Raw genomic sequence first — 11,445 nt, 5'->3', positions numbered from 1 at the left:
TCCAACTGACCATATTTTACGACTTTGAAAAAGTTGAGCTCATCCAAATCCAAGTCAAGTAGAGGTGAGCCACTTGCATATTGGCTCTCTCAAAGGTCTTATCAGCAACATTGCCTATTTTATCCTTAACATCGACATGATCTTGTTCCAACTTTTGCTTGAGGAGTGCATTTGCATGGGTGGATTTCTTTAATATTTAGAGCTCTTCTTTCACTTAGGAGAGTTCTTTGCCAAGGTTATTGAAGGCTTCATCTTTATCTTTTTGAGATTCCTTCAGGTCATCCAAATAACATTATGCCTCATCACACTCTTCACCAGTAAACTTCAATGATGGTAAGGTATGGGTAAGCGTCTCCCTCACTATATTTAGTTTATTCTTTGGCTCCCGGACATACATATTTGACTGACTGTGGGCGTCGAAGATCACACCCTTCAGTATAAGATCTCTTAATAGATGAGTCTCAACTAAGTTGGATATCTTTATAGACCCTTACTGACTCACCATCTTATGATCATTGTGGAAGCCAACCAAAATACTAAAATGACCGCTCACATAACTCTTGGAGTCAAAGTCCATGTTGTTATTGGAAATATAATGTCATATATATTTTTAAGATTAAATTTATAAAAACTGCTTATACTAAATTAGATTCCAGATTGATTTTTGAAAATTAATCTAAATTGAATAAAACCGCATCCATATATTTTAATATTTATTTTTTTAATTAGTATGATATATTACGATAATTTATTATTCGTTAATATTTAATTTTTTAATATGATTTATTAGATTAAATTATCTATTTATTTTAATAAAAGTAATTTGTTTTAAATATAATTGATTATTTTAATTTGCAATATATTATATATTGTATATTATATATAACTTATCATTTTATAATTTTTTTTACAATAGTAATATTAATAAAAAAATTATAAATTATAAATTTAAATATGTAAAAGTCGATACACATTAAAATACGTAAAACTATATATTATAATAATTTTGCACTAAGTAGACAAATTAAGTCATACATTATAATAAAATAATTTTGCACTAAGTAGACAAAATAAGTCATTTATAATAATTTGACCATAGTTCACGATGAAAAAAAAAAACAAATTAATATTAATATTGAATAACATCAATTAAATCTCCCATATTTGTTTGAAGCATTGGAAAGATACTAGTATATCTTTAATCTTAAAATTTGACCAAACAAAATATTTAATCTTTAAATAGATTATTACTCCTCTGTCTCACATCTCACGTGACCAAGAGCCCATTTATTTATTCCTCTTATCATAGAAATTTTCTAAAATCAATTTATTTTAATCAAAGACCACGTCCGTCTTGTATCCATATATGACTCCTTCCCTCGTACACTCCCCTAACACCTTTGTCAATATCCCTATTCCATTCTTTATCTTCATTCTTCACCAAGTTATCATTTTTGGACTCAATCAATACATTAAATACCAATTCATTGCCTCATTCTTACACTCTCTTCCTCATTTTATTCATCCTTTATCCTCCTTCCACATAGAAATGGGTTCTGAGGTAGAACAACACGTTCCAAACCAAACAACAAACACTAACACTAACGGTAACATTTCCGTTGCAAAAACTCTCTCGATAGTTCAACCTCATTCACTTCTCCCAAAACCAACACCGCCACTCGCTACTTCAAATCCAAACCCCCCAAACGACGTCGTTCCATCGTCAACATTCAAAACCTTCTTCCGTCAGCGTAGTAACCACCTATCCTCAGCAATATCGCGAACGATCTCATCTCTCAAAAACTCAATCGATGACAAAAACGACGACAAGTCGCCGTCGTTTAAAGATGTTACCGAATTCAAATTATCCGGTTTAAAAGTCGTGGTAGAGGCGAAAAACGACTTGTCGTTGGGGAAAGTTCGAATCACGTTGTTTTCAAAATCGAATTGCAGAGATTGTTCTGCAGTTCGAATGTTCTTCAAAGAGAGAGGATTGAAATTCGTTGAAATCAACGTCGATGTGTATACCGAACGAGAGAGAGAGCTGAATCAGAGAACGGGAAACACGAATGTTCCCAAGATTTTCTTCAACGAGAAGCTGATCGGAGGATTGGTGGAGTTGAATGCGATGAGGAAGAATGAAGGCGGTGAATTGGAGAAGAAGTTGACCGAAATCGCAAATGGAAAGTTTTCCGGCGACGGTATCCCGGTGGCGCCGGAGTATGGATTTGATGAGATGGCGGAGGAGAAGGTGGCGGAGGAAGATGAGGAGATTGTGAAGGTGGTGAGAGTGTTGAGACAGAGGCTTCCGATTCAAGATCGGTTGATGAAGATGAAGATTGTGAGAAACTGTTTCGCTGGGAGTGAGTTGGTGGAGCTTCTTGTTCGTCACCATGGATATGTTCATGATGAGGTATGTTATTATTTTTAATTTTTTTGTTTGAAAATTTTGATTTTTTTTGTTGTGATTTTTAATTTAAAATTATTTTTCTACGACAACTTCAAAATAAAAAATGGAATATTTTTTTCCAGTTTGATTTTGAAAGATTATAATATTTTCGGTAAAAGTAATGATAGTATTTGACTTTTTTTTTAAGATGCATACTTCACTTTTGTTGGAATTCTTTTTAGTTTTTGTTGAAGAATGTTTGGTAGAATGGTTAATTTGTTTATTATTATAAATATATTTATTTTTTGGTCAAATATTAGTTACTAGAAGTATATTTAAATAATTTTATGAGATTCAATGGTAAACATTGAGATATATTTGGTTAAGTTAAATAAATATAAATAAATTATTGAAATTTATAAATAAATTGTTAATATTTATAAAGATATTTTATTGTTAATTAATTATAATTTTGAATTCTTATAAATGTTTAATTTTTATTTTAATTACATCTAAAATATTACTAATTAACGATTGTAATGCATCAATAATAAAAAAAATTTAAAGTAAAACTTTTTATAAATTAAAAATTTTAAAAATTTATTTGATATTCAAATGATTATTTATTTGATGTTGATTAAAAAGAAAGTATTTGATATCATATTAAATTAGTTTAGTTCTGAATTACTTAAAAATATTATATACATCTATGTGCGTTTTTAATCCACAACATTTAGTTTATCCAAATTTAAAAGTGTTATCACACTCCTTAACAAAAAAAAGTATTCATAGTCCTATATATTTATATTTGCAAATCCTAAAAATATTAATTTATTTCTCAATTGATTTTTGGTAATGTAATTTGATAAAATTCCGGATTTTAGAATAGATGGAAAACTTCTAAAAATTAATATTATAATAAATATATAATCTAATATTAATTAATTAACTTTTTTATATAGTTGTTTCATAAAAAAATGTATGATTTGATTTTTATATAGATCCAAATATTTAATTAGAGATATTTGATTAAAAGTACTATATACAAATTAAATTATTATTTATTTAGTTTCATTATATGTTTAACTTGATTTCCATTTTTTGGTTATTTGATGTCCATTTATTATATTATCAAATATCTTATTTCATAGTTTTTTAATTACAAAATTAAAATAAAGTTAGTATCTATTTCTTCACTCCACTAGCGACATGTGTGTCTTTCAAGTTACTGATAATTCTAAGTCTAACATGTAGAAATGGAAAACATTTCCTCAAAACGAAAAAATAAACATTTATGTTAATTTCTTTTGGTGAAATACAAAGGAAACTTCCTAAATTGTTTTAAAATTTTGAATTAGTCATGCGCTTTACATTAAATTAGATTGATAAGTCCGCGGAAAAGAATGACGCTTTGCTTAGGTAGATTATTAAATTTGTGAATTGATATTTTTAAATTACCTTTTGAAGTTTTTTTCAAATGCAGTTATATTTATGGATGAAAGTTATTTTTAGAAGAGGTTTCTACTCTAACATCGAATAATTTCCAGTTTCTGAATATGATACTTGTATTTTAGTTTTACAATACCAAACATTGTTAACAAATGTTGTTTCTCTGACCATAATGTTTCTTTCATTTCAAAACAAATGCTTAGGCCGTTGAGGTAGGAAATCAGTTATGCCAAAAGCGCTTCATCAATCCAGTTTTCGGGTAAGAAAACAACCTTTGAAACCAAACAAACTAAATGTGGGTTTAAGTGATGTTCCTTTATTAATTTTGTTCTTGTTACTCTCAACTTTTTTATGTAGAGAAATTAATTTCGAGGAGGAAAATCACGTCTATCGATTCCTTGAGCATGAAGCTTTTATCCCAAAATGTTACAATTTCCGTGGTGCCACAAATGACAGTGAACCGAGAAATGCAGCTATGGTTTGTGATAGACTTACTAAGATTATGTTTGCGATTCTTGAATCCTATGCTTCTGAAGATAGGAGACGTGTTGATTATGTGGCCATCAGCAAAAGTGAGGAATTTCGGAGGTACGGTCGTAAATCTTGTTGTCGTAAGCTTTTATTTTGGTGTAATTTGTATATGCAAATATTTAGTCGATAACCGCTAGTCATGATATGACAGCCCTAAGGTTACTTGCAACACAAGTAACTCCTTAGAAACTCAAGACAATGGGTGATATTAGCACGACCCTGACACATTTAGTTGCATTCAATTACTTCCATTTTAAAAATTATTGTCAAGAACTTTACGTTAGCGTTAGCGCCAATGTATATGGAATATTATATAGACCAAAAGTTTTTTCTTATAATAAAAACCAGAAGGAGTATTATGTAGCTGTAATTCATTTCAACATTACCTATACAAGAACGGAATCTAGATTTGGTACTTCTGAGGAGTATTACTTTGTCTGAAGTTATTTTAAACTGCAGGTATGTAAACATGACTCAGGATCTGCATAGGGTGGATCTCTTAGAACTATCAGAAAATGAGAAACTCGCCTTCTTCTTAAATATGTACAATGCCATGGTTATCCATGCTATGATAAGAGTAGGGTGTCAAGAAGGTGTGATTAATCGGAGATCCTTCTCGGATTTTCAGTATTTGATTGGAGGACATCCGTATTCTCTCGCCACTATTACAAATGGTATCCTTAGAAGCAATCGGAGGTCACCTTATTCCTTAGTCAAGCCCTTTGGCACAAGAGACAGACGATTAGAGGTAACAAAATTGGTCGAATTTCTAACCAAAATTTGTACTTTTTCTTTCTTTTTTTGTTTTTCATGTTTTTATTCTTTGAACCGGGATTGATCTGAAAGCGTGTGAAGTCAATTTATTTTGTCCTTAGTTTCACACACTGCTTTTTTCTTCAATTGATGATATTGTTTCATATGATGAAATTATTCACTTATTCTTACAATGCTATAGGTTGCAGTTGTCAAAATGAATCCTTTGATTCACTTTGGACTTTGTAATGGCACAAAGTCAAGCCCGAAGGTGCGGTTTTTCTCACCTTGTAGAGTTGCAGAAGAATTGAGATGTGCAGCTAGAGAGTTCTTTGAGAGTGATGGAATTGAAGTTGACCTAGAGAAGAGGACCCTTCATCTCAATCCAATTTTTAAGTGGTAAGTAGTTTTTGAACTTCTGCAGTCTTGATTTTTTTCGGTAGAAATCGGGTATCCTTTGCAGACAACTGCAGAGACTAATCACTCGAGGCAGAAAGAACCACAATGGACGGTAAAACTCTCTCTCGAGAGAATTTAACACAGCTGTGTGTTCAGGGTTGGGTTCGAATCCAGAACCTCTGATTAAACTGAAAGAGAGTTCTTACCATTTCATCAAGTGCTCTTAAAGTACAGTCTTGGTTTTTGACTAAGCATGTAAATTAATTTCTAGCACAATGCTTATGAAATATTTATTTTTGTTATTGTCAGGTACAGTGCAGATTTTGGACATGAGAGAAATGTGGTAAAATGGATAATGAACTACTTGGATGCAAACAAAACAGGTCTTTTGGCACATCTCTTAGATGATGGTGGTCCTGTTCATATATCATACAAAAGTTATGACTGGTCAATAAATTCTTGAATAGCAGCACTAGGAAAAGGAAACATATATTTATTACACTGAATTTACATGGTGTCCTATATTGTACATATCTCAGGAATTTGTATTCTTATTGTGCTTAAAAAACAGTGCAGAATATGGATGGGGTTGTAAACAGAAAGTGTAAAATCACTTTTACAATGCACCGTTTTGAACTCAATTCTGATACATCCATTGTTGTGCTAGATTTTTTATCTTGTTGATTTGGAATTTAGGAATTCGCGACAAATTCAAATGTATTCCTTTTAGTCACCTTATGACAACATATTATTTTTACAATACAAAACTATTTAGTTCAAAGACTTACAAACTATTGGTAAATTCAAGAACTAAATTAGAAAAACAAAGTATAGAAACCTATTTAATTTCTGACAATAGTTTAAGAAAATGGAAGGAATTGAATGCAACTAAATAGAGAAAAGTTATAGCAACAATATGTTGTTTACGGTTTTGAAAAAAATGCCAAGGAAGAAATTATCGGGTTGAGTCATAGACTATGTCATTCTCTTTAAGACGTATCGCGAGATAACAAAAGTTCTATCGGTGCTCTCATTGATTTGTTCCAGAGGTACTCAAAGGCTTCTGGTCAGCTTGTAAATCATTCCAAGTCTCAGGTTTTCTCTGGCTCTTTAAGTTATTCAAGACTGCAACATATTTCCATATTTCTTGGCTTCAAAATTGGTAGTATGCCTTTCTCTTACCTAGGGGTCCCAATTTTCAAAGGTTCCTCCATCTAAAGCTTCACCGTTTGGAGAATCTGTCATAACAAGCTCGCTACAGATGATAATCTTACTAAGATAGGTCGAATTGGTCCATCTTACTGCAGTCTTTGCAACCTTCGTGCAGAAACTACCTCTCATTTGCTCTTCCATTGCACCTTTTCCTTGTGTATTTGGCATTGGTTCCTCGCCATGATCAATGTCTCTCAACCTTTTAATGTTTTTGAAGCGGTGCAAATCTGCAACAAAAATTGGAGGAAGCAGTGTAAGGTCATTATTCAAGCCGTCATTGTTTCTATCTTCAATAATATTTGGTCTGCCAAAAATAACTTGCGATTCAAGAATCACAAAGTTCATTGGAAGCATGCTATGAACTTGATCCAATATGAGGTTTCTATCATTGGCAACATCACTAAGAAAGTCTCCAATTCCTCCATTCACGACTTCACTATAACTAAGTCATCTTGAATCCGCTGAACACTCCCGAAATTGTGGAGGTGGTTTGGCTCCCTCCGACTAAGGGTTGGCTCAAGTGCAACATTGACGACTCTTTTACTAATGCTTTGACTTCCTGTGGTGGCCTCTTTCATAATGACAAAGGTGAGTTCATGTTTGACTTCTCTGTTATTTTTATCTGGTGTTATAAAAAAATATAGATTTGATTCATGTTACATGTGTTACGTAATTCATTTCTATAATATAATAATAGTAATAATAATAATAATAAAATATGATGTTTTTCATAATAAATCTATTAAATATAATACTAATATTTATATTTATTCTAGTGGATTCTATTGAAACCTTGGAACAATAAAACAAGTTTTGTGTTCTTGTATGTTTCAACAACCAATTGACTACATTTGCATTGCATGCATTTGGAACCTTGAAAATAATAAACTTAGTTTTGTGTACGTACTTTTTATATTTCCAACATTTTTGACTAGATTAGGATGGCATGAATCTGTCAATCACACACACTGATCAAAGCATACCGTTGACAAAGCAGTCAAAAAAATAAAATGGTTTGTCATATTCCAACTTGACATAGAGAAACACACTGTTATCGATGACAAAATCTAAGCTGTCAATAGTTTCAACATGCCTTCAAATATTCTTACTGAGAATTCATATGAAATATAGCAGTGCTTATAAACAAAGAAATACTCAAACAGATTTAACATCTCCTAGGTTGTTCCTTTCAAATGAAACCTTAAACACATATTTGTTCTCATCAACCAACTCAAAGAAACAAGTATCTCCTGTCTCCAATTTGCATTCTTTCATAAATTTTCTCCAACCTGCATACAATGTACTGTGTGTGGGATAATAACTCACTTTCACAAACCAAGATTTTTCTTCCACTTTCAACTCCAAGAATTTTCCATGACATCCAATATGTCTATTCATAAACTCATTTGGTACATACTGCAAATAAAAACAAAATATCATTAATTTATGTATTTCTAAATTCTAATCTCAAACTATATACTTCAAGTTAAATAATCATACCGGGTACGACGATTTCACAACAATTTCAAATGTATTATGTCTAGTCACACTGTGATCTTCTAAATCTGCATAAACACAATTAATAGTTTAAAGACCTATTTATTTATTTTTTAAATATTTAAAATAATAATATAATAATTTTAGTTAAAAAATTACGTAGTTTTGGGCAGCTCCTAGAAGTTTCTCCAATGTTCTTTCTCTTTGCAATATTATCACAAGATTTTCCTTCTTTGTAACCTAGTAATAAAGTTGAAGAAATTTATTAAAAAATATTGATAAAATATTAATAAAATAAAAAAAATTCTAAAGAAAGAAAAAACCTTTCAACTTCTTAGGGCTTGGGTCTTCTTCTTCTCCTCGAATAATAGCAATAGTGAACGAAGGTGGTTGAAGTTGAATCATCTCAAATATACAAACATCATTAACTTGTAACTTATATTTTTGAATAATCGATTTCCAACCTGCGCTCACAACAGATCGACTATAGATATCATCGAACTTCACCTTAACTTTCATTGTTCTGTCTTCACCGACTCTTATGGTTGCCGTCCCTCTGAACTTGTTCAAGTATTCTCGAGAAAACTCAGTTGGTATCCTCTGATTCATTCAATTCATGGTTTTCATTAGATATATATAAAACCTATAGCAACAAACTCTCTTAAAAAATTGTCAATACACTTTTCTATAGTGATAAGATATTCAAATGGCCAAATACTCACCAATCTATAGTTTTTGATAGAAGATGGTGTCAATTTAACTTCAAAACTTGGGTTCTCATTCATTGTTTCGGTTGTTTGACATTCTTTTGGCATCTTAATCATGCTTCCTATGTTAATACCTGCATTGCATGGTTAAAAAATAAATATACATAATTTTACATTATTCACATATATTCGCTTCTATCCTATTTATAAGAAAAAATTATTTTTTAATTATATTTAGTAATTAATGTATTTAAATAATATATATATATATCAGATATATTAGTTATTCAATAAATCTAAAAAATAATTTTTTTCTTATAAATAAGATTAAGATCAAAGAAACTATGAATAGAAAATAAATGTAGATGAACTTACTTGAAAGTTTTTCATGTGTAGGATCAAAATCCATAGTTTTTCTCTTGCCATTAACTTTTGTCATTTGAACTTGCATGGATGGTTCACTCTCATCTAAACTCTTATCCCTATTATCATTCACTTCAATAATCTCTTCAGCTTCTTTTATACCTTCACCAACTTCACTTACAAATTTTATACGGGAATAATCTATTTCCAAACTACTTGTGTCATAAATATTAACCTTAAAATAGGATTGACCTATATATTTGAAAGTTAAAAAATAATTATCTTTTAAAAACTTTGCAAGTTTTTCCCAGTTCTTTTGAAACCAAATATCACTGTCATGTTCCACCCAAAATACTTTGTGTTCAACTCCATTTGGTAGAATAAGGAATACCGGATTTGAAATTGCTTTCCAATATTTCCCCACGAATTTCTTGGGAAGTCTCTGAAAGAAAAATAGATAAACATTTTTCTTACAAAAATAAAGAAATATATAAATCTGTATAAATAAATGAAATATCTTTCTCATATCCTTACAATCTCCTCTTTGTGATTTTGCATGACCTTGAAAAATCCAGGATGATGAATGGCCATGATTCAAGAGAAATTAGAGAAATTTAAGAGAAATCCTTGAAAAACTGCCCAATATGCAGCTTTATAAAGCCAAACTCTTAAATAGAGTTTGAAACTTTGAATACTAGTAGTTAGTTTTGTGTTCCCGAATGTTTACAACAACTGTGACTAGGTTAGCATTGCATGCATTTGGAACCTTGAAAACAATTAAATTAGCTTTGCATGTGTTCTTGTTTCCACTTTCCAATATTTTTTTACTACATTAGCATGGCATGAATCTGTCATTAATGCACACTGGTCAAAGGATACCGTTGACAAAGCTGTCAAATTTTTTTTTTGGTTTTTCATGGTTGTGTTTAGATGAAATGCTAGAGAATATTTAATGGTGATATATAGTTTTTTTTATCTTTTTTTTATTACACTTATTTATGGATTCGGTAACTTACTTAGACGTTAAAGTGTTAATTTTGTAGGTTTGCTTTACTGATGAACCTTGTAGGTTCATCTAGCACCACCGATTCTAGGATTCTATGTCATCAATGATCATTAGTTCTAGTTCTATAACTAAACAATGTTGTTGTGTTTGGGAATTGACTCACAATTTTTATGAAATTGTTAGGATAAATCATCCTTAATCCAAAGTCCGATCTCTACTAGAACCACCGAGAAATGGAGATAGTGATTTCTAACAACACATAAAAGAACTTTGTTGAAACTTTCGATCTGATTTCGCCTCAATTATCAGTCATTGATGAGATTTAAACCAAAACAACATTTGTCGGAGATCCATCACTAGAGTACCTCATCCAACTAACAAACGCTACCAGATCTCTAAGTAAAGATCGAACAACGCAAGGATTTCTAGATCGCGAGAAAGTGGATGGAATTTCAAACACTGTGTTATCGTTAGTGATAATGGTCATGGTTGTAGATCGTACAATAACATGATTCCTCATGGATAGTGGAAATTTGTGTAACATCTTCTACGCCAACACACATGAACATCCAGGACTCCACCAGCTAGATCTGAGTCCATATAGTGGTGGAAGCCTCTTACTTTAAACAATTCCGTAACTCATTCATGTGGAATGAAATATGTACCATTATTTCTTGGATAAGGAGAAAGCGAAAGAAAGGTAACCGTCCACTTCCTGATTGTGTCATCTAATAATACTTTTAGTGGAATCTTTGGCAGGTCTATTTTGGTAAAATAAGATGGTATAGCTTCCCTAGTGTACCTTATTCAGCTAGATGATAATATAACTAGATTCGTGAAGATAGGGTCCGACCTCTCGTCAAAGTGAAATTCTGGTACCATATATGAAATGTCGAAGATAATGTCACAACACTAATATCTGAACAATATAAACAGGATAAAAGATAAAGAATAGTAATACAAGTGACACAAGCAATTGTTAACCCAGTTCGGTGCAAACTCACCTACGTCTGGGGGCTACCAAGTCAGGAAGGAAATCCACTAAACAGAATTAGTTCAAAGACTCTCAGTAAACAACTTCAAATTACAGTCTTTTCACCTAATCTCTACCCGTGTGACTTCTATCTAAGAACTCTTAG

The 11,445-nt window shown here is 31.3% G+C and overlaps 2 protein-coding genes across 2 annotated transcripts; one reads left to right on the top strand and one right to left on the bottom strand.

The window, feature by feature from the left end:
• The first annotated feature begins 1,323 nt into the window (after positions 1-1,323).
• Positions 1,324-6,170, top strand: LOC127093764 (uncharacterized). The gene is made up of 6 exons (XM_051032667.1): positions 1,324-2,413; positions 4,042-4,097; positions 4,196-4,426; positions 4,829-5,117; positions 5,325-5,521; positions 5,831-6,170. The coding sequence occupies exons 1-6, from the start codon at positions 1,367-1,369 to the stop codon at positions 5,982-5,984; spliced, it is 1,974 nt and encodes a 657-aa protein (XP_050888624.1). The 5' UTR covers positions 1,324-1,366; the 3' UTR covers positions 5,985-6,170.
• A 2,366-nt stretch (positions 6,171-8,536) lies between these two features.
• LOC127095010 (B3 domain-containing transcription factor VRN1-like) lies at positions 8,537-9,923 on the bottom strand. The gene is made up of 4 exons (XM_051033763.1): positions 9,835-9,923; positions 9,313-9,742; positions 8,953-9,071; positions 8,537-8,830 (listed from the first exon to the last, which is right to left on the bottom strand). The coding sequence occupies exons 1-4, from the start codon at positions 9,889-9,891 to the stop codon at positions 8,537-8,539; spliced, it is 900 nt and encodes a 299-aa protein (XP_050889720.1). The 5' UTR covers positions 9,892-9,923.
• Positions 9,924-11,445: the final 1,522 nt, after the last annotated feature.

Source organism: Lathyrus oleraceus, chromosome 6 (genome assembly GCF_024323335.1).
Source record: "Lathyrus oleraceus cultivar Zhongwan6 chromosome 6, CAAS_Psat_ZW6_1.0, whole genome shotgun sequence".
Classification (NCBI taxonomy): Eukaryota; Viridiplantae; Streptophyta; class Magnoliopsida; order Fabales; family Fabaceae; genus Lathyrus; species Lathyrus oleraceus.
Note: the sequence above shows the minus strand (reverse complement) of the source record. Positions and strands in the feature narration are given on the sequence as shown.